Genomic DNA, 23,209 nt, shown 5'->3' with positions numbered 1-23,209 from the left:
TACAACATTCAGCTCGAACTAATTGGAATAGCGATCTGGTCACGTGACTATTTCTCTGAACACGCCCCCTTTTGGTAGGAAAGTCAAAGCGCCGCGTTATTGGACTACAATGACAAGGAGGGATAAAACTAGCGTTTATCCGTCAACTGAAAAGGACATCATATGGTATGGACAGGTTAGGTGGACAGGTTGGATGATATTACTGTTGCCGATGAAGTGTCAGGAGTGTTTTTTTTTCCCAACTCGGCAACGCTGCTACGTGAAATTACCCCCTCTCTTACACTGGTGAGTGCTTTCAAATCTGATCATACAAAGTTTGTACAATCCTGATTTATTTCCCCTTTATGTGTGGTCAAAATGCTATCGAAGTTAGCAGTTTCAAGTCTTGGCAGTGTTATTTAGGTACGTTAGCAACTTAGCGTCTGCTAATTCAGCCGCCACTGCCCGTCATTCATGCCGTAAAAAGTATTTATGTTGTTGGTCAGTTATTACATTCAACTGTGTGTTATCTATAAAACCGTAGCAGCAAAAAAAAAAAGAACGGAACCGATTTCCCCCACATTTCGTGTGGCCTCAGGAAGCTAGCTTCAGGCAAGTTAGCATCTGCTGAATCAGCCACCATGTACAAAGTGCCCGAACTACAAAATCGAGCTACATCTACGTGACGAACTGATTCAGTAATTGACTCACCTGATATGAAGTGATCGCTACACAAGCAATGAGGAGGATCCCAAATCCTCCATTTTGTTGTTCACCGTTTTTTAAGAGTGGGTGTTTTATTGTCAAATGTTTCACTTGCATGACATTAAAAGTGTCTTGAACAGTTGTCTGTACAGTTAAAAAGCTCATGGTGCTAACAGTTTACTTCCAGAATAGATTTTTCAACTTATGCTAACTTTCAATAAGCATGTCAAACTGTTCAATAAGTTCAATAAGTATCTTTTGAGCAACTTGCAAGAGGATGAATAGCAAAAGGTGTTTGGGTTATGAAAATCCACATACAGCTATTTCTCTGCCTGTCGGTGTTGTGACTCCTTTAGTCTCTTTGTTGCTCTGTTGCAGCCTACAAACGACATTCTAAGCTTCAAGGCCGCTTGCCTCTTTGAGAAACGTCATGTTTGTAGCCTCGCAATGGTGAAGTCCTCTTGACACTTCTCGTCGTTTTGGTCTCATGATGTCAAAATGAGAACAGCATGATGAAGAGGACTCGACGAGTTGTAATTGAATCAGGAAGTGTATTGTGAATTTTAATTTTCATCTCCTTATTGGAGAACAGCAAAATTGTGCACAAAGTGCTGAAACATTGAACGGCTGGACAAAAGTGTAGAGAAGGCCAAGTTTGGTTTACTTGTAAAGGTTCGAGGGCATTTTTAGGTTCATCCAGTGTATATTAATTGGAGCCAGCAGCCACGTCTGTGTTAAGATCAAATTAATCTGATCTTGTTTTTTTTATTATCAGATGTTGGAACACTGAAATGACCAAATGTGACATGCAAACTTCCACTCTAAATGAACTTCGGAAGTAGGGAATAAAAAAAACATGGTTTTAAAAAACCTAAAAATTAAAGTTTATTATATTTCTACTATAAAAACACCTCCAATCTATCAGACTGTACCCGACTGTAGTAGTTTGTATCAAATTTCAAACTTCTGTTCTACAAAAGCTCAGCCAAAACAAACGTTTTTTTTTAGTTGTACCACCCAGCACTGTCCCAAATCCCCGTTATATTACTCATTGATCTGTGCCGTGATGCAGCTTTCATTGTCTGACAGGCGGCGCACCAAACCGAGAGGACAAACACATTTTGTGTTTGTGGCATTGTGAGACAAAAGTAATATTTCTCATCTAATGGGTGGGATTTGTGAAACCCGCTGAGCAAAGTTAATTTATGAACAACAACAACAATAATAATAATGATAATAATAATAATAATAATAATAATAATAATAATAATAATAATAATAATAATAATGGATGCTAGTGAATTGTGACATTATTTATTTATTTATTTTATTTTTATTTATTTATTTGTGTTTTTTATTTAATTTATTTATTTATTTATTTTTATTTATTTTATTTATTTTATTTATTTTATTTGTATTTATTTGTATATATTTTTTTATTATTATTATTATTTATTTATTTATTTTTATTTATTTACTATTTCTATGATTTTTTCTTATGTAAAATGGGTGCCGTGGCTGTGGCTGATTACAGGTTGGGCAACGCTGCGAGGCTGCAAATCAGCTCTTAAATTAAGGAACATTGCCATCTAGTGGTTAAAAAATGAAACATACATACCCTTGGGCAGGGCTCCAGACTGCCCCTAAATGATGCCATTTTGCCACTAAAATTTGAGCATTTTCATCCACTCGCGTCAGGGCAACCATTAAATTTGTGCCGTTTTTACATTTTTATTTTTTATAATGTCGAATATTTGTCATTGCTGTCAAACTTCTGTTCCACACTTTAGCCTGCTTATCAGTAATAGAGTAAAAAATGAGTGGAATGAGTGAATGTTTACTTTGGAAATGAATTTACTGTATAGTGTGTGTCACTAAATCTTCTACTGCTACTCTTCTACTAAAATGTCAGGTTAGGAGTTATACTGTGCTCTTAAAAATGTTTAATTAAATAAATAAAAAGTTAGACTAGATCCCTGCCCTTGGCATATATAAAAGATACACATAAACAAATAGCGTAGAGGAGCAACTGGTTGTGTTGTAAAACGTGTTTCGCCACAAGTCATTCACAACAACCAAATTGGCCACCACAGTGAAGTTGCCAAACAAGGTAACAGTTGTCTTTCTCCACCACTGCTCTTTTTTTTTTTTCTTCTATTTTCCACCAGTCTGAATGCCATGTGGCAGCATGCCGCCTCCTACCGGTCAGTCTTGGTACTAAGCCAGAAATTGAGTTAGGAGGAGAAGATTCATCATTGTGCATAGGAGCGGTATCGTTACGTTTGCGGTGTGCATTGTTCACCTAAAGCAGCGATTCTCAAGTGGTTTGTCTTTAAAAAAAAATAATTAAAAAAATAAAAAGAGGGGCGTGTTTGCATTTTGCCTTGTTGCAGACAGCTGTGCTTACTTGATTGGCCAGCAAACTCCCAAGAGAAAATCTATGAGCTGAAATGACATTTTTTGAAACACTGTCATAATCATAAAAAATACAAGAAATAAAAGCTTCAAAAATATTTCACTCAATGTGTAATGAATCTATATGAAATAATAGTTGTCGTATTACTGAGTTTGTTTGACCGGCGTGTTGGGCAAGCAGATTTTTACCTGTGACCACAGGGTGGCACCACTTACCTGTTTTTCAAGCGCATTTATTTTATTTGTGCTCAATGCTTGTTTTAATTTACATTACCTACACGTCGTTTCATAGCTTTCTGCCATCAATAATACTTTGACAAAACATGTTCCCACCTGAAAAACATGAACCACTTAAAAGGTTTATTTTGTGCGTTTTCATTTCGTTTAGTGTATCATTTCTAATGAGGTGCGAGGCATTGAAAAGATAAAGAAGAAATCAGATGCTGAGATAGCCGAGCTGGTGTCTCTTTTTTTTTGTGTATTCAAACATCTGCTTATCTTCCCCCGTGAGAGCTCTTTCGTTGCCATCTGTGCCCAGATTACAGGCCGATAATCTTATCTTTTGCATCTTTATTAACCCATTCCCATTCGATGGATAGACAAAAGGCCTGTGGCCTCGCCATTATTACAAATAACAATAGAGTTTTAACGACATAAATCAGCCCACTCATATTTGGCACATGGCGACTGCGAGCAACAGGTTCGAATAGTTATTTCATGATGCTAATACATTTTTAATGATGGATTTCATGTTGATATTAGCACGTTCGTTTTTTTTCAAAAATGTGTGTGCTAATGTAGCTTGCTGTTTGTTTATTTATTTATTTATTTATTTATTTATTTATTTTAGTGACAGAATGTTTTTAATTCGTACAATTATAGTTTATATGCCTCATATATTCATAATGTTTTGGTTTGCTAAACAGGCTATTAAACTCTCATTTATTTCTTCGTTTTGTGAGCACCACGGCTATTTTATTTTATTATTTTTTTTGGGGGGGGGGTGTTTAAATGAAGTGATGAAAATGCAAGTCAATTATGATCAAGTGGAAAGTGCCATTTATTTTATTGTGGCGGCCTGGGTTGGCACAGCAGCGTTTGGCTTCTGATGAACTGGAAAATGAAAAAGTGCCCAATATTTTTGTCATTGATCTCTCACTGACTGTTTGATGTACCATTCAGATGGAGCCATGGGATTTATTGTTTTTTTCATATATTTTTTTCAAGCTGATCCTATATATATATATATATATATATATATATATATATATATATATATATATATATATATATATATATATATATATATAGCGATTATTTAAAAGTGTTTTTTTTTTTTATGTACGCGATTAAATGATAACCAGAGGTGATATTTGAATTGAAAAGCCTGGTAATGTATATCTGTGTACCTTTTCAACTTTGAAGGCATACTGTCACAATTGTGAATCACCTCGCGTTGAAAACCTTTTAAAAAATCACAATCTTTTCCTCGGTGAGAAAATGAGAAGCAAGGTGCATTTGGTGCCTTTCAAATGACAACCTGGTCATATTTCACTCTTACAACCCTACATCTCCATAAAATATTACAGCACTCACAGTGATGACTGGAGCCCGACGCCCCCCCCCCTCCTCCCACCGCCACCTCCTTGTGTAATAACACTGTTTGTCTCCAAAACAAGCATTATTTAACTCATGTAAAACTTTGTCCTTTACACTCTAATGTTCACATAGTGTGTGTGTTTTTTAAACAGCGTCAAAGTGGAGATCGTTCACTTAAAACAAAAGCGTCAGTTGTGGAAGATATTCGTATGTAGTATAGGCCTAATTAAAATCGAATATTTAATGAAAAGCTTTTTCAGTTGTATTTGTAAACATAATAGTCAAATAATAAACCAATATTTAACGTAGGCTATTTCACATAAATCTAACGCAAAAATAACACGTTTAGCAGCTAATTTCCACTTATTAATAATAATTAATATGAAATGCATTTATAGGCCTATACCAGAAATCGTAATATGTATTTTATTTCACGTTGCCTTCAGCTTTTAATATTTTATCTTTTTGTAATACGCATGCTTCAAATTGTAATTTACGATTTGAGACGCACCATTAAGAGAGAGGTTAACAATATTATGAACTGCAGCATCTGCTGCATTCAAATTGCTGCAGAGTTGATGAATGTACAACTTTTACACGTTTCATAACGCACTTCACTTTTTTACAGACATTTCATATTCCACACATTTCGCCATTTCAGAGGGAAAAAGTTTTCAACTGTGACGTTGAAAGCAATCATTCTTAAAATGTACCCTGCGATTTTGCTTGAGTGAAGTAGTAGCTATAAAAACAATACTAAAGACGACTTGTAGTTTGAAAATTAGAATTACATATACTAGCCTACTTTTTAATGTGACTGCCCGTCTCTAATAAATCCACTGAGTCCTCTTAAGCGAGGTCCTCTCGTCCGTGTCAACTGAAATTCCTTTTTTCCACAACGCGTCGGAGAAGCAGCAGCCCGCCACAGCGGCGGACTTCAGCCTTCCATCCAATCGGAGCACAGAAGCCCTCGGGTCTCGTCCAATCAGCGCGGGGCGGTCTGCAGCCTTGTCCAATGGGAGCCTCGCGCGTGCAGGTGGCTGGGCTGTTATCAGAGGCTCCCTCTTCGCTGGCAACACACCGCCAAGAGTCCGTCAAAAGCGGCCAGAACATCACAAGAACGTCCGACTTCCTGTCACTTGGCCCGGAGCCCGCGCAGCAGTCCCGTCGCCGATCAACGAGGACATCCGGGAAGAAGTTGGAGTCATCCCGCACCGTCGGGACAGTCGGGGGGAGCACGCCCGGCCGGAAGAGTCCGTTAACTTTCACTCGCGACTTCCTTTCGATTTCATGTTGACAAATGTTAGCCGTGGGGCAGATGGAGGCTAACCGGCAGAGTGCTTTCGTCCTGGGCAGCACCCCGCTGGCAGCGTTGCACAACATGACCGAGATGAAGACGTCGCTTTTCCCGTACGCGCTGCAGCAGAACCCGGCGGCGGCTGCTGCTGCGGCGGCGGCGGCCGGTTTCAAGGCGCCGTCGCTGTCCAGCCTCCACTCGCATCTGTACGCCGGGGCCACCCCGCACGGAATAAGCGACATCCTGGGGAGGCCCATCACCACCGCTGGCCAGCTGCTCTCCGCCGGCTTCCCCAGGATCAACGGGTTGGCCAGCACCGCCGCCGCGGCCGCCGCCGCCGGGATGTACTTCGGCCCCGCCGTGTCCCGTTACCCCAAACCTCTGGCCGAGCTCCCCGGGAGGGCGCCCATCTTCTGGCCCGGCGTCATGCAGGGGTCCCCGTGGAGGGACCCGCGCGTGGCCTGTCCGTGTAAGTAAATGCCTGCAAACACTGCTTCTAAAATAAATAAATAAATTAATTTGTAAAATCACATGCTGGCTCAACATAATATAAAATTGAATTAACAAATGTATTTTTTAAGTCATTTCAACACAGCCATTGTTTGCGTAAATGTCTCAAGACATCTCGAGTCAACGTGATTTGTTTATTTGTTCTGTTTTTGTTAATCATGCAAAAAACTATCCTTCATTTAAAAACTGCTTAATTATCTCTTAATGCCAAGCGAACAAACCATCATATTTTTACACAATTGCCTCTGAATTTGACTGCTGTTATACTTGAGGCAATTTGAAAGAAGACGCCGATGGCAGATAGAGGAAAGCATTTATTATTTGTTGTTTACAGTCCTTTTTTTTTTTTTTTTTATTAGAGAAACGTTTTTGTGAAAATAAATGCTTGTAAAAGTTGTTGAAGCTCACAATTTAAATTTTCTGCACTTGTTTTTTTTCTCCCCCATGTGAAAAGAGCAATTCCATTTCACCATAAATATGAAGTAAACACGTCATTTGCTTTAGTGAGCCAACATAAAATGAGTTGTCAGGCCGGCTCTGCCCCCCCTGGCAGTGACTTTGACACATGCGTCACTTTTTTTGTACATACGCATATGGACATGTTGGTCTGATAAGTAGGCCTAAGTAAATTTGATTTACTATTGCGCTTTCCTCGTGCAGAACAACTTTGTATATAGTTCAATAATCATGAATACAGACTGCTGTAAAATGATTAATTTATGCTAAGTCAATAAGTCTGCAAAAAAAAAACAACCGGAAATGTTTACGTCATTTTCGAGCAAAAAAAACACTTCTTATTGAGTGTGTTTTATTTTCAAAATAGAGAATAATAAATATAGAAACACATTTGATGTTTAAATTAAATTTAAAAAATAATCATCTGTATCCATGCCTATAAATCGTGGTTTAAATGTTTTCTTTTTCTTTTTCTATTAAAGTCACAATAACTTTATTTGTTATGCCAACAGGCCACTTTAGATTTATTTGCCCATCAATTAATTTTCAGGTCGCAAAGCAATAAATTAATTGTAATTGCAAAAATAAATATGTCATTTTGTTTCTCTCTTTCCAGCTCAGTCGAGCTTGATGATGGACAAAGACGGCAAGAAGAAGCACTCCAGGCCCACTTTTTCTGGCCAGCAGATTTTTGCCCTGGAAAAAACCTTCGAGCAGACCAAGTACCTGGCAGGTCCGGAGAGAGCTCGCCTGGCCTACTCGTTAGGGATGACCGAAAGCCAAGTCAAAGTAAGGAGTGTGGACTCATTTAAATTGCGTCATATATCCCTTTTTTTTTTATTCATTGTGATTGTGCGTGTTTTTTTTGGAAGAACCTGTTGAGCATTGTTGTGTCCACCATACCAGGTGTGGTTCCAGAACAGGAGGACCAAATGGCGGAAGAGGCACGCCGCCGAGATGGCCACGGCCAAGAAGAAGCACGACTCGGAGACGGAGAAGATGAAGGAGAGTTCGGACAACGACGACGACGACGAGTACAACAAGCCGCTCGACCCCAACTCGGACGACGAGAAGATCACGAGACTGTTGAAAAAGCACAAAAGCGGCGGAGGCGGTGGCAATTTGGCCCTCATCAGCCCCTGTAGTAACAGCTCGGACACCTTGTGATGACCCCCCCCCCCCCCTGCCCCCCTCACCCTCCCCACCCCCCTTCGGGAGAGACTCTTTCGGAGCCCATTTGCACCTGACATGATCAACATGGCGTCTTTGGAGGGAAGGCACTAAAGGACACGATATGGGACTACTGGAGTTACACACATAAAAAATAGATACAATCTGGATTGCAACTCTAATCCACACGTGATTCTTTTTTTTCTTTTTTTTTGTCGAAATAGTGTGAATGAGTTTGTGAATCCAGCTCACACCTGACCTCGAGGACAATTAAGCGTTAAATACATATTTAAAAAAAATGGATGGATGGATATACAACTCATTATCGAGGTTATGTTTTTTGTTTTTAATCCGGATTTCAACACCAAATGTTTCACTTGTCAGGTGTGAACGGGCTGTGACGCTTTCAAAGCTCAGTTTAAGCAGGGTATCCACTGTCCGAAAAAAGGCTCAAAGAGAACGAAAACGGATTGTTCAAGACGACAAAGTATACATGAGATTGTATTGTACAGATTTTTTACAGAATAATTTATGTTGTTTGAAGCAGAGGGGAGGGGAAAAAACAAAAACAAAGACTTGTGTCCTCCACGCAGCCCTGACGCGCTTATTTCCTCGCAAACGAGCCACTGCTTCCTTTTGACTTCTTTTTAAGTCGCACACTTTAAATTGCTGTAAATAGACCGTGTGGAAAAACAAGTAATTCATTGACACAATATTTTTGTTTTGACCTCATCAGACACCCGATAGAAAACTGGAGCATCTTTTTTGTTGTTGTTGTTGTTGCTTTTAAAGAGTATTATTATTGCAGCTTCCGGGAGGTTATAGAGAAAGAAAAACACTTTGTATTATGAATAAATTATTTAACACGCATTTGCTTTGTTTGTCTTAATGTATGGCCTTAATATAAATTAAATTGGTGAAATTACTGCATGATATTATTGTTAATAGGACGTTTAAAAAAATTAACGGAATTATATGGATTGAGGTGTAAAAATAACTTACTTTTAATGGACTTTTATAATTTCTGTATTATATTTTAATATTTTTTTAAGGTATTCATAACATTTTTATTCCAACGACTTGTGCAATTGAAATTTATAAACTCACATAAGCTATATTAAGGACCAACCTCCATTTTACAACATGAAAGGCAACAAGTTAGGAGCTGGAAAAAAATATACACAGGATTTTAGTCATGTGATCTTTTACACTTTATACAATTTAAATATGACCCTGAAACGAAAAATAAATAAATAACGGAGCTACATTTTTTGTAATGAATATTCGTCAAAAAAAAGGTTATATTGATAAATATGCCATCTCTTCCAATCAGAGGCCTAATATGCTTCTTCTGCAGTTTTTCATTCTTAAAAAGAAAATGAAAACTTTTTGACCAAAAATAAAACAGACATAAATGAAGAGTGTTATAATATAGCTACATATGTTAATTTAAAAAAAGCTAAAATTTTGTAACGTAACAAAAATATAAATACATTTATTCGGCATTGTTATTTGTCAACGTGACTTTACGCGGCACGCTTGAAATGATGGCAAAAATGACTTCCGCAACAAAGCATATGGCAAATACTGAGTGCATGGTGAAAAAGGACAAGGAGTCATTTGTTGAGCTCTAATGTTGTTTATTGCTTGACAAGTGCATCACCTGCAGGCCACGTGGCGCTCCACAGGGGCTAGGATCAAATCTCTATTTGCTTTGATACTGTCAAATGGAGTGAAGGAAAACTGCGGTTTATAATCCTACAGTCAACTCGGAGCAAAAACAAGCACGACTTTTGTTTTTGCCCCCTACTTTGTTTGCTTAACAATTCAAATCGCACAGAAAGAAAATACAAATTCTGCAGCAGGCACATTATTTTCTACTTGCAGTGATTTCAATGACAAAAAAAAAAAAAAAAAAATCACAGACAGGTAACGACTTAACACGTGTAGTGTGATCAATTCAAACCATACAAACAAAAGAAAGATACGTTCCCACTCACGTTATAATGCTCTTGCTGCAGGCTACATGGAACGCAAATAAAAGCAATTTCTTGCACTTGGTCTCTTGCATTTAGAGTTAGACTTTTGTATTATTTTTTTCGTTTTTAAAATCCTTATCATTTTCACACATCATTTCTGTGTACTTGGCACCATAACAGCAGTAACGAAATTGACAAAAGGACACGCAGCCTACCTAAAAAAAATATTACATTCAGAACCATATTATTATTAAGTAGAAATAAATTAGAGTAAGAATGATAATAATGCAATAAAGGTGAGTGTGCTATATATGAATTCTTATACACTTTGCATGGTCTATATGGCACTGTTTAAAAACATTCTCGGAGAGGAAGAAATCTGTGGCTGGACACTTTCTCGTCATTTCCTCAAAGGTCATCTCCCAAACACAAGAATTATAAATTATCTCTCGTTTAAAAAGTACAGTATATAAAACAAATGATGTGGTGGTCGGCGGGGAGAAGAAAACACACACACACACACACACACATTAGGTATATTTTCCTATAACAAAACTGAAAAGTAAGAAGAGCACTAAAACCAGCAACAAGCCTAATCTTATACTGTCCAACATAAAAATGAACCTATTGCCTTTTTTTTTTCTTCTTCTTAAAACATCTTACACACTGTGTCGACATAAAAGGCAGACCCCCCCCCCCCAAAAAATGGCAATTATGTGTTAGCAGGAATGATTTTTCTATTAGAGTTTTGGCAACAATTCGGCTCGTCCCATCCGTCCATCCTCTTCTTTTGCTTTCTCCTGCAATGGAGGGAGGGGGGAAGAAGGGGGGGGGTTGCATGGCAACGGCGAGGTCAGCGATGTGTGTCTTGTCTGGTGCTGGTCCACATTTTCAACAAGTGTTTGATGGAGAGCAGAAACGACCAATGAGCTGCGAGGACGGCTGGAAAAAGTTTGGATAGCTTCTTCTTCAGTGTGCAAAGTGTGTGTGCGTGCGTGCGTGCGTGCGTGGAAGTGTTTGCACGTGTGCGTGTCTCCTTGTGTTCTCTCACAGAGGCGCTTCACAGAATATATTCTCCCCCCTTTGGCAACAATTTCCTGCGGGGGCGAAAGACAGGATATGTTTTTAAGCACAAGGTGGAAGTAATGGCGACATTTTGAATGCACGCCGACGCTCAAGTTTGTGAGTCAATGTCTTAAAATGACGGCAGCATTTTAAGCAATTAGCAAACGTGATGTGTGAACTCTTTGGACAAAAAAAAGTGTTAGAACACAACTCTTGATCAGGTCATCAATGAGGCTTCACATGATCAAGGACATTGTGAACAATGAAGTGGAAGAACATCATATTGTGGTAGCCGTTAGCATATTAACTGACCAAACTACGGCCCGGGGGCCATTTGCGGCTCACCGTTCATTTTTCAGGGGCCCGCGTTATATGCTAAAAAAATGACATTTGACACAGCCAGTGAGGCTAGTTAAAAAAAAAAAGAAGTTTGGAGATGTGAGAATTGTTTGAATTGATGTGAGATAATTATTATTATTAAAAAAAAAAAGTTCCACTACTACTAAAAAATTGGTTTATATTAGGGGAGTCAAAATTAGTGCGGTAATTTTGAGTTAACTTAAAGTTCCTTTAATGCCACAATTATTTTTTTTACTTGGAAAGACTGTACTGAATTCCAGTCGCAACGCAGCAGACCCGTCCACGCCAACATTTAACAGTAATACATTTCATAATAATAATAATAATGCATATATTTGAGGAGGCTGGGGTCAAGCTGTAATTTACAATTTTAAAAAGGAAGCAGAATTAATTTTTATTTTTTTAAAAGATTAGATATAGGTCTTCATATGAAAAGAAAAATGCACTGAGCTGTCACCAACTTCTTACAAATGCAATTATGCCATCTAGTGGCAGAAAAATTAAACCCTACACAAATCAATATCACACTCGTTTTTACAGTACAGTACATCTTTTTAATTTAAACTAAATTTTATGAATTATTATGAAATTACTTCATCAATGACTTAAAGATGCAGACATATTTCTATTAGTTTAACATTTTTCCCACTTTTATGTTAACAAGAGTATGACAACTTAGAAAACAATATTTCATTGTACATTTAGAACAGATTTAAAATTTGCGGTGCAACTATTGAAGTCATGCGATTAATTACGCTGATACCCTAATAAGGACAAATCGTATAAAACAAAGAATGGATGTATTGTCATAACATTTCATATTTTGTACATGACCTAAGGATCAAGGTTATTATTCTTAATGAAAACTAATTAAATAATTGAAATAAAAAACAAAACACTTTAATTAACATTAATTAAATACAAACTAAAAATATTTTGAAATGAAATTAAATCTTGTTTATAAACCTAACTAAGTAACTATTTAAAATTATAGCAAAAATACCCTTAATTTTAATTTTGTCAATTAATATCAACATTAGTTTTTAGGATTTGTTAGAAATGTTTTTATTTTAGTATTGTTGTCGGGCTGTAGAGAAGGAGGAAGGTCAAACAGTTGTTTGAGAATAGTAGTTTACCTTCTTGATATTATATATTACTTTCCACAATATTTAGTGACATTTTTTTTTATCTTGACAAATACATATATACAAAAAAAAACCTTAAAACTAATAAAAATGAAATTCAAATGAAATACTGTTAAAATAAAAAAATAACAAAAAGTAACTAATCTGTTCTAAAAACTAGCTACAACTACCGAAAAAAAAAGAAAATGATGATTATTATTATTTTTTAAATGTCTATGTTTGGGCATTGCTGTACTTCAATACAGAGGAAGGAAGGCCAACAAGTCATTTGAGAATTAACGCTTATTTATTATTTATTTTGTACTTAATGCGTTTGCAATGCATTGACTTTAGTTAGGTAAGTGCACAGTCATAGTCATAAATGCTTCCAATAAATAAATAAATAAATGACCAAAAATCAAAAATATTAAAAATGGGCTTAATTTCCAGATTTTGGCTTGCCAATAACAAATATTTGAGTCCAAAATGAATGAAAATGCTCTTTGTCATCAAATCGTGTGCCAGCTTGATGATCGATAAAACACTCTGTGACAATTAGCAACTCAATACAAATTGAATTGATGAAAATCCAAACTCAAGTCTTCATCACTCACAATTCCTCGAGCACTAACAAATTTGTCCACAGCACGCATTGGAACGAAAATCTTCCATTTTGACGAGTGACCATGTGTGTAAAGGGTTTCAGAAATCAAATCAAACAATGGCGTGTGATTGTAAGAAAGGGAAAAAAAAATCATATTTACCACGACATCACTGCACCACACAACACTTGTGCTTATTTGCATTACGTTTACCTGCCCCCGCTGTTATTCGGAAGGACAGGAAGACAGGCTGGTAGAAGGGAAAGACAAACGGCAGTTAGAAGTGCAAAAGTTGTCCAAAAGCAACATTCAGACGGCAGCGGAAGTTCCTCAAGACTTTATTAGTAATGCCCCGCTTGACAAGTGGGAGCTGTCGTAGCCTCCGTGTGACTCCGGGGTTAAACTCACATACCAGCCCCGTGCATTTTGGAGCCCTGGCGCTAACAATGTGGGACATTTTGGAAACATAGCCAGCTGTGATTTTAGCACCAGTGTGCGGCTGGGAAAGTGAGGGCCCGCCGTAGTATGCGCCCGCCGGCTCGGGTCACCTCGCACACACGCGTCAGCGCCTGTGTCGCACCCGGGAGGCATGAAAGACCTGACTTAAGGCGCCGCTCATGTCTGACGCGGCACACACTGAAGCCGCACTGTTTAACACCGGCGGCCCTCTCATTTTCTGCGGCCATCCGCTGCAATGCGTTCGCTAGCATGTCATAGATCTGAAAATCACCCGGCAAGATGCTTGAAACAAGTCAGTCATCACTCTGGTGACTAATGGACGGATTTCCGTGGGGAAATACATCTGCATTTGTTTGTACTTGACTTACTTTCTTATTTGGTTTTACATACACTATGTACTATGCGTTATTGTATTTTTGTGAATATTCCTTCAGCGAGAACTCACCTGCCTAGCTGCCTAACAACAAAAACAAAAAAAGCATTGTCTAGATATTGTATCAGGGTTAAATTACATGGTCATTTTAATTAATTACAAGTTAATTACCTGTAATTACAGTAATATACATTCTAATTACATTAGACAATTCCTCAATTCAACTTTTTTGCACCCTTGTTTGGGAACAGCAAAGCATTGTGCAAATATAATAGTAGGGTTTTTACATGTTTTAATTAATTACAAGTTAATAACATGTAATTACAATAAATATACATTCAAATTCAATTTGAATACTCCTCAATTCAAATTTTTTTTTTGCCCCCTTGTTGGTGAACAGAAAACATTGTCTAAATATTGTAGCAGGGTTAAATTACACGGTAATTTTAAACAATTACACGTTTTAATTAATTACAAGTTAATTACATGTAATTATGGTAAATATACATTTAAATTAAATTAGAACACTCAAAGTTTTTGCACCCTTTTTTGTGAACTTAGTGTATTACAGCACACATGACACGTGACGTTTTAGACACGTTTCTTAAAAATGCAAAGCAAGTATCTAAAATAAAAAAATATATATTTTTATTTTCTTTTCTTTTTTACAAATAAGACATTCTTTATTTTAATGTGTTTGTATCATTTTAAAAGGAAATTTAAAAAACTGGCAACGTTTTTTCCAAGTGCTAAAAATGTTATAACAAAACACCTAAAGAAGTATTTATATATCGCAAATTTCTCTTATTGCGGAATGTTCCGGAACAAATGGAGGATTTACTGTATAATACTTTGTATCATTTTGGTTGCATTACATGAGCACTAAATATTTGAAGGAATCTACATTAAACAGTTGAAAACAGTTTAAATGAATACCTAGCTGAAAATGAACATTGTGATCTGTGTAAGTGCATAATATTGATGCAGCCCTTCTATTGGTGTATTAGATTGTGCAAGTGTACCTAATGTTATGGCCGGTGAGTATAGCACACGCAATGTACTCACAAATATTTTAAGCAAATTAATATATTACTTTAATAAGTCGAGACACAACTATATGGCCATGAAGGACAAATGATGGCAAATACCTGAATTAGCCTTTATCAGTTTTACATTGTGGAATTTTACCTTCAACCTGGCTAGTATCGATCACACATGATCAAAGTCATACACGTAAAAGGTCCACAGAGCCCCCTTGTGTTACCTTGTGGTCCCCCATGCAGACGTTGGCCCCGATGTTGTCATAGACTAGAGACTTCTCCTCATTTTCTGGCTGCAAACAAACAAAAGCAGAAGAAGACAAGCTTCCATGAATTCATTTCACTTGGTGGTTTCATTTATGGACGGACAGCCATTGTGTGAGCATCATTAAACACAATTAAAAGGAATACCTTGACTAAGGCAGAAGGCTTGATACAATTATTTTCTTGAATGTCAAACATTAGCTATTTTCGCTGAAGCAACCCCCTTCGCTCCCGGTTGTTTTAAGGCCCACAGAATATTGTGTTCTATTGCTAAAAAAAAACATGGAACGTACCAAAAGAAAGAGTAGAGTCTCTTCTTTCATCAGGAAAAAAGTACATTTCCATCTGTTTCCGTTTTGCAGCAATTAGCATTAGAATATAGAATATCATTATTCACAAATCTGTGGGGAAAAGAGCCTTTTTGCAACATGGTCCTGGTTGATCTCTTATACTGTGCTGCCACCTGCTGACCGTTTTTGTAATAACAACCATTGCTTCAAGCATTTTCTTCAGTTCAGAGGCTGCATCAAAGCCTTCTGTCTGCTCTAGCATAATTTCTTTTTTTTTTACATAAAAACGTATAAATACGTCTTTGGGAGCATGACAACATTTAAAATAGAAAGTTTTTGTACATTTTTGGGAGCAAATTAGTTAATACAAAGTGACTGATTCGCAAAAAAACAAAACAAAAGTTAGTGCAAGCAAATCAACTTTTCTGCTCTAACTTCCAAAACAAGCTCGCTCATAGTCGCATCCACTGAGCCGAAAACACCTGTCGAGATCCCCCTTCAAACTCGTGCCCGGTGCAGTGAAGAGAAATGAAACACAGCAGTCATTTATAAAGTGTGAGCTTTGCTTCTAAAACCCGATGCACTGCCGTTGTAATCTCCAGACTATCTGAGGGAATCGTGTTTCAATTTCACTTTGTGCACACAAAGAAGCTGTTACCCATGAAGATGTGTTTCTGCAGACTGGAGAATAAATCACACTTGTCTGGTTGAACTAAAGACTTTTTAAATAGCCAACGAACACACACGCACACACGTGCATGTGCGCACACTCATTGTGACATGGTGAGGTGCACCGGCGGTTGAGAAGAAAGAGACAGAGAGCTCGAGAATGAAGCATAAAGCGAAATCCAAATTAACTTGAGGCCAATCCGGCGGTGGAGCGGGGTCAGCACGCACGGCGCCGCCACCTCACGCTACCTTTTCCTAGCGGGCCATGCACTGGCACCTCTCTATATGTCTGCCGGCTGGCCGCCCCAAAGCGCCGCGCGCACATTCATCAAACGCGCACTTGATCATTTACAAAGGCGGCTTCAAATTGTGGATTTTCAGGCTGCGTAATCTTTAGACAGATAAACAAATTACCCGGGGCCGTCCGGCGGAGGAGGAGCGCTCGCTCGGCTAAACATTCATTACCGGTGCTCCTGGAGCCGGCGCTGCGCCGCGCAGCCGGCAGGCAACCTTTGGCGTGTTAGGGCTCGGCAAGCAGAAAATAACATGATGGCGAGTTAACCGACCGTGCCATGATAGATGACGCCACGCGCTGGCCTGTTTACAGGCCCATGTCTCAACAATCTGTAATGCTGAGAGGCGGGCAAGCGTGTGCTCAGTGAATCATCAGCCAATCTGTGGACACACTAACTGTCGGCCGCATTACAAGCAATTAGCTTTTTGCTCCACGGAAACACGGCAAACAGCCGTCCACATGCACGTCTGCGAATGTTTTTTTTCTTCTTCTTCTTCTTCTTACCACCGCTGTTTTTCTCCATTTTACCGTTACAGTTATTGTTATGGTGTTGCCCCGGTCAGCAAAGAAGAAAGGTCAGGAAGGAATTTCTCATTTGTTGTGAACAAAAGAAAGACAAACTTCCTGAGCGGCCCCCCTGTTGAGGGCTGTTGGGTGTACAATACACTGCTGCATCTCTTTTCACAGCTCAATGCGGAGACACCCAAATGTGTGCTCAGAATCCCAACACAAGGATTCAAAATGCTTCGTTTTTTTTTTTGATGCAAGCTTTTTATATTTTCCCCCTTTTCGGTGAAATGATCATGTGAGGGCCGCATGCTGGCTTTTCCAAAATGTTATAGTAAACAAATGAGTGAGTCAGGAGAGAACAGACAGTAGAATGGTGTGATGAGGCCCCCAGGAACTCTAAGGGCCTCATTTACTTAAGATACCACCAATTAGCTTAACTGCGTGCTCACTTGTTGTTGGTAACAGGTGTAAATGGATGACATGGCATGACTCCTTCTTGTGATTACTTTCAGAAGCGCCAAAATAGCATTGCTGATATGTCGAACTAATTTTTGTTGGCATTCCAAAAATGTTTAAGAGTAGACCTCGGGAGGTTGTGCCCTGGCGCTGCCGCAGCCTGGTGGGCTTGTGCTCGCCTTGTCGGGTCGACAGCTCCCCTCTTTGGTGGAGGTTCTCACACTCTAAAAACAGTTACTATGGGTCAGAAACTTGGGTCTTTTAGTGTAAAACAACTCATAAAAATTGGTCAGATCCTTGACTTGGGTCAATCCATTTTTGATCTATAATTGGGTGATTTTTAACCCAACTGTTTTTAGAGTGCACGCATGCCATATCCACCACACCAGCATCTACTAAAATGCAAACAGAATTTGCTTCTCCCACTGGTCGCTGAATCAGTGGAGGCTGGTGTTTTTTGGACCTCACTCTGCTTCATCTATCTTTCCTTCCTTCCTTTAGTCTTTCCTCTGGTCACCTGAGGTCTTCCTAATTTGTTGGAATTTAGATGTTTCTGGAGTTGGTGAAAGATTCTGGTTTTGTAACTCTGTGGGTAGTAGGGTGTTTGGTCGGTGCTGGATTTCACTTTCTTTGATCCTTCCTCTGGTCTCCTGACAACTTCACGACTCTGGCGTGACTGAAGTATCCGGTTAGGGTGAAGGGTGTGGGATTTTTAACAGGTTTCAGGTGAATTAATGAGCACAAACACACACGCATGCACGCATGTGGTAATCAGGATGAAGCTCACCTTTAAGACGAGGTCTCTGGCAGATGACGACATGAGGATTCGGTCACACCAGGCAGGGCATCTGGTGTTCATGTACTGCTTCCCCTGACTGCTGTCTTCACTGTACGGGTAACTGAGAGGAAACAGGTCACGCACAATCAGTGGCTACCAGGCTTATAATAATGTCCCATTATAGTTAGTTTTAATTTTGGTTTTCAAATTCATTTAGTTGTAATTAATTATTAGAGTGTGTTTGTTAGTTTTTAAATGTTTTCTAACAAAGATACACAGTCACTTTTGAGCCATTCTTCTGGTAATTAACGCACTTACTCAAGCTCAATCGATCAAATTTCATATATTTTTTAAACCAAACAAACAAACTAAAACACATAAAATAATCACGCTGCTACATTTACTAATGCAACACGCACTTAAATGCAAAAAAAGCCATCATATATTTCACTTTTAATAATTACATGACACCTTTTCCCTGGGGCAATATTGCGTTAGCAAGTTTGCAATATAAACAAATGTTAGCAACTATGCAATGATTCGATCCATCCTTGGCAACAGTTGCTTGCACTTCTGCTGACTTTTCACCCTGTTCACACTCAGAGATCATGGAGATGTCAATAAAGAACCCGACAGATAAGAACAATCCATATTAGCATGAGTGCGAATAAATCTGAAGTGCCGCCTCTAATGACAAGATATACGTGAGATATGAAACTTACAGGATTTGAAAACAATTACATCCTCTGCTTTATAGCACAAAGTGATCAAAGTATTTTCAAGAAGCCAACAGGAGGTCCATTAGCATGACTAGTCATCTGAGTAATCTCTTGAATCAACACATACGAACGGCTTAATCAAAGTAATATTTCTCTGCCAAATGCACAGGTTGTGAGTGTGTGTGTTTGGTGGAGAGAGAGGGAGGGGGCGGAATAACAGCGAGAATGAGAGCAATTTAGGCGGAGCAGGCCGGGGAAGACTCGGTTGGCGATATGTATGACTACATCCCTACACAGTCATCAAAAACAGATTAGGTGCGGCGGCAAATGGCCAATAGAGATTGCACGTGTCTTGGAACAGCAGGGAATGATCACTTGATTTAAGCAGCGGCAGGCGTGGCGCCGGGCGAGCTGATAAAGATTTACATTGTTGAGAATTCAATTTGCCCATTCGGCTCATCAAACGGCTTCAGATTTACACACCACCAATCCAATTTCTTTGCCGGCGCTCATCAGGGTGGAAGGGAAGGCTTACATACTCTAATACCAATCCAATTTTCTCCTTCAATAGCACACGGGCAAAACTGGAGCACAACGCCAAGTGACTGTGAAAAGATAAATTTTCTGCACAACAGGTGTCGGGTTTTCCGTCCACCCATTTTTATTCGAATTTTCAAGAAATGCGAATATAAAACTGAATGGGAATGCTAGAAATTCGAAAAAGGGCCCAAGATTCTCAAAAAAGTTCTTACGTTTGGAGGGGGTGGATTTTGAAGCGTATTGAAAAAAGGAAAATGCGAATTTTGGCTATGGAAACAGGTTTTGCGAATAAACGTTGACAAGACCGGATACACGTTACACGTTTTGACCAGACATTACGTCACACGTACGTTTGTAGTCACAAAGCAATGGCGGAAGATAAAGTAAGGTATGTTTGGGGGAGGAAGGACAAAACAGAAACATTTCCTAAGATCCGCCATGTTTTCATGTAATTTGACACCCGGCATCCCATTGCAAAGATATACAATGCTGCCCTCTGCTGGCCATAATTAGTGGGTGTTTTGGGATTTTCACAACCCCATTCACAAATCAGCGCTTCACAAAACGTAGTTGACGTCAATTGACATTATTGGCGGTAAAATAGTTAATTTAAAATGGCTTACCTAGGGCTGTAAATACTTGTGGAAACCAAAAGCTAGTTCTTCTTCTTCTTCTTCTTCTAAATGGAAGATGAAGAACAAAAACTTCCTCCAGAAGTACGTAACTAGGAGAACGGTTGTCACTACCTTTTGGTTTGAACAACAAGGATTTACAGCACTAATTTTTAATTTGTAAAGATTTAATTTATTAAGAGCAGCAAGTTTTTTTTTTTAGAAGGGTGGGAACCCTGTGGGAGGGTTCATTATGGCTTATAGAGGTGTAAATGACCCCTAAGAAAAAAAAAATGCATGTACCATACCAATGAAACATTGACTTAGGTTAGGTAAGATTGAATGGAAACATTAACTCTAAAATGTCCCAATGTCATCAAAGCTGTAATATAGTATAACCCTCACCCTTTATAATGAAAACATACCAAATGTTTTGTACAGTAGTAGTTTAGTAAATGGTGAGCAAATGAAAGGTCACGGGTGTGTCCTTTAGTGTATGGGGTTAAAGCAGGGGCACAAACAGGACCAACACACACATGAGCATGGCCTCCCCACCAGGTGAACAAACAGACATGCGGAGCGAAACTTAAAGAGGTGCCATGCCTCCAATTAGCATTAATAGCACTTAAACCGTGGGCGGAAATGCATGATTTTTTGGCATGCTAATCAAAAGGCTAAAGAAGTGATCCAGGGATAAAAGAGAGCACAAAGAATAGGATGAGTACAACAGATACAAGAAGGCAGAAGAGAGGGGATAAAGACGGATCAGACCGAAAGAGGCTACGGGAAGGTGGAAAAGAGCAAAATCTTCAAAGGAGTTGTGAGACGCTTGAATTCAGGGTGGCCTGAATGCCTCCTGCTTCCTGAGGGAGGATCTCAGTCTTAACAGTGAACAATCTTCCTATCAGGGCCCGGCTCTATCATGGCTTTATTGACCAACACACCACAGGTGCTGAAAAAGAATGAGTCCTTAAACAATAAACTTCCGCCGGATAGCAAAACCCATTAGCGACAAAACTTCGTCATTTTTTACGACAACCGGCAGTTGTAAAAGCAGATTATGAATCTCGCGACAATGGCAATTAAAGTGCAATTCTGTGCACCTGTGTGTGCACGTCACGACCGTTCCCCTTTTCTGTGCCGCACCCTCCATTGCCTCAACAGGAGATAACAAGCCTTAATGCAACAGCAAACAGTTGAATGGTGTGCTTTGGCTAAAGTGATGAACGTGTCCGATTAGTGACTTCACAAATTTATCACAGTGGGTAAACGGTCTGAGAGGGCAAGTGGGCTGGAGGCCATCAGTCCTATCAGACCCTTATTGCCCATACAAAGACTAATTACACTAATTAATTGTCCACACTGATAACTCTCACAGTTGTGCACCTGCATAAAAGAGTGACGCAAGTTAGACGCACACAAGGTACGAAGAGCAACAGACAATCAGAATGTTGTTATTGTTTTTTTAATAATATATATAAAAGGGGTGCACCTCTCTCCACAAAAGACGACTCGATACGGTTTTCAATAAGTGCAAAACGATTCCAGGTAGAACAATATGATTTGAATGGGATTATGATTCAATTTGATATGGTACTGCTCAGTTTAACAGGGTATGATGCAATTACTTTTTTGCTGTCATTTTACATACATTCGATAAAAGACGGTTCGAAAAGTATTTCAATATATTTCAAAGTGGAAGGATTTGATTCGGTTCGGTTCGATACACTCACCGAATCTTTTAAATCAAAAAACGATTTTCTGGTTCAAACCGGTTTTCGTTACTTAAGATGTAACGATATCCAAACAACATGATACGATAGATATCATGATGGGAACTTCACGATACAATCATTATCACGATATTAGGTTTCTGATATAAAAAAAACTCATGTTCCTGTGTAAAATCACGATATTTCCCCAAAAAAGAAAATAATATATTTGCTGGTATGACTGATTTATATGAGAAATAATCACCGCAGTGGCCAAAACATTCCTAATTAAAATTAAACTGCGCTAATAAACTAACCGCCAGAGGGTGCTAGAACTACACAACCGCACCTTTTTAACAGATGTGTTACCTTTAATATCTTGACATGACGACGACTATATTGTGGCAATTTACATATCACGATATTGCAGTTATCATTACATCCCTATTTGTTACCCCCTTAATGTTTAAAATTGCATTTTTTCAGTGGTATACAATTAAACTGCATCATACTGAGCTGGCTGGTTGCCTCATTTGGGTACACAGTAAATCTCAGTCTGATTTATTAGACCACCATAACTATGGAAGCGGATGCCATGTCTCCTGATGACGTCCCGAAGAAGAAGCATAAAGAGATGAAAAAGTATTGGGCTTACAATTGAACCTTGAGGAACCCCAAATTTGAGTCCATGGGTTCTGGAGGTGCATGTATCCATACTTTCATATATCCATACCTACAAAGAAACATCGGTCTGTGAGATAGGAATAAAACCAGTTAAAAGTATTACCAGAGATGCCCACCAGTTTTCTAAGTCTATTTAATAAAATGTGGTGAATTGAATTCACCTGCTGGCTCAGTCGGCTGCTTTCCAATGCCATAAATTAGTCAAGTAAAACCAAATATTTCTGCAAAGAAATCCTCAGATTAAATACAGCACAGATTGAAAGACTATTGTTTTATTCTGCTGTCTTTACAGTCAGTTAAGGTAAATGCTTCAATTTACATGAAGTTCTATATATTACATGTTCTAGTTTTACCTTGCCAGCAAATGTAGCAGCACTTAACCTTTCCATTAGTAAATATAAATGCCACTGTTAATTATTATCATTTAATTCCATGAAAAGATGAATACGATCTTCTGATCGCACTTACAGTATATTCTACGCGAGGGCGGGTTGATTAAAGCTTACCCCAGCTGACACGAGGAGAGGTAATTATTTTGTCGTCATTTG

At 38.7% G+C, this 23,209-nt stretch overlaps 2 protein-coding genes across 6 annotated transcripts in view; one reads left to right on the top strand and one right to left on the bottom strand.

The window, feature by feature from the left end:
* Positions 1 to 210: 210 nt before the first annotated feature.
* On the top strand, positions 211 to 9,001 carry nkx6-2 (NK6 homeobox 2). 2 transcript variants are annotated; one of them, XM_086093244.1, is made up of 4 exons: positions 211 to 285; positions 5,614 to 6,464; positions 7,578 to 7,750; positions 7,868 to 9,001. In XM_086093244.1, the coding sequence occupies exons 2-4, from the start codon at positions 5,999 to 6,001 to the stop codon at positions 8,126 to 8,128; spliced, it is 900 nt and encodes a 299-aa protein (XP_085949370.1). In that variant the 5' UTR covers positions 211 to 285; positions 5,614 to 5,998; the 3' UTR covers positions 8,129 to 9,001. The 2 variants fall into 2 exon arrangements, with proteins under 2 accessions (XP_085949370.1, XP_085949369.1); XM_086093243.1 differs by lacking the exon at positions 211 to 285 and having other exon boundaries at positions 5,428 to 6,464.
* A 749-nt stretch (positions 9,002 to 9,750) lies between these two features.
* inpp5a (inositol polyphosphate-5-phosphatase A) overlaps positions 9,751 to 23,209 on the bottom strand; it is a 132,390-nt gene continuing 118,931 nt past the window's right edge. Inside the window, exons 13-17 of one of the 4 annotated variants that reach the window (XM_086093526.1) lie at positions 22,633 to 22,710; positions 18,405 to 18,516; positions 15,358 to 15,426; positions 13,424 to 13,511; positions 9,751 to 11,207 (exon numbers count right to left, since the gene is read on the bottom strand). In XM_086093526.1, coding sequence (XP_085949652.1) covers positions 13,431 to 13,511; positions 15,358 to 15,426; positions 18,405 to 18,516; positions 22,633 to 22,710 — 340 coding nt within the window. In that variant the 3' untranslated portion in view covers positions 9,751 to 11,207; positions 13,424 to 13,430. The remainder of the gene's footprint in view (positions 11,208 to 13,423; positions 13,512 to 15,357; positions 15,427 to 18,404; positions 18,517 to 22,632; positions 22,711 to 23,209) is intronic. The other 3 variants (XM_086093525.1, XM_086093528.1, XM_086093527.1) reach the window with 3 other exon arrangements.

This window comes from Leptonotus elevatus, chromosome 13, assembly GCF_054856555.1.
Source record: "Leptonotus elevatus isolate MCC_2025b chromosome 13, RoL_Lele_1.0, whole genome shotgun sequence".
In the NCBI taxonomy this organism is placed as follows: Eukaryota; Metazoa; Chordata; class Actinopteri; order Syngnathiformes; family Syngnathidae; genus Leptonotus; species Leptonotus elevatus.
The sequence above is the reverse complement of the archived record's forward strand: the minus strand, read 5'-3'. Positions and strand labels throughout refer to the sequence as shown.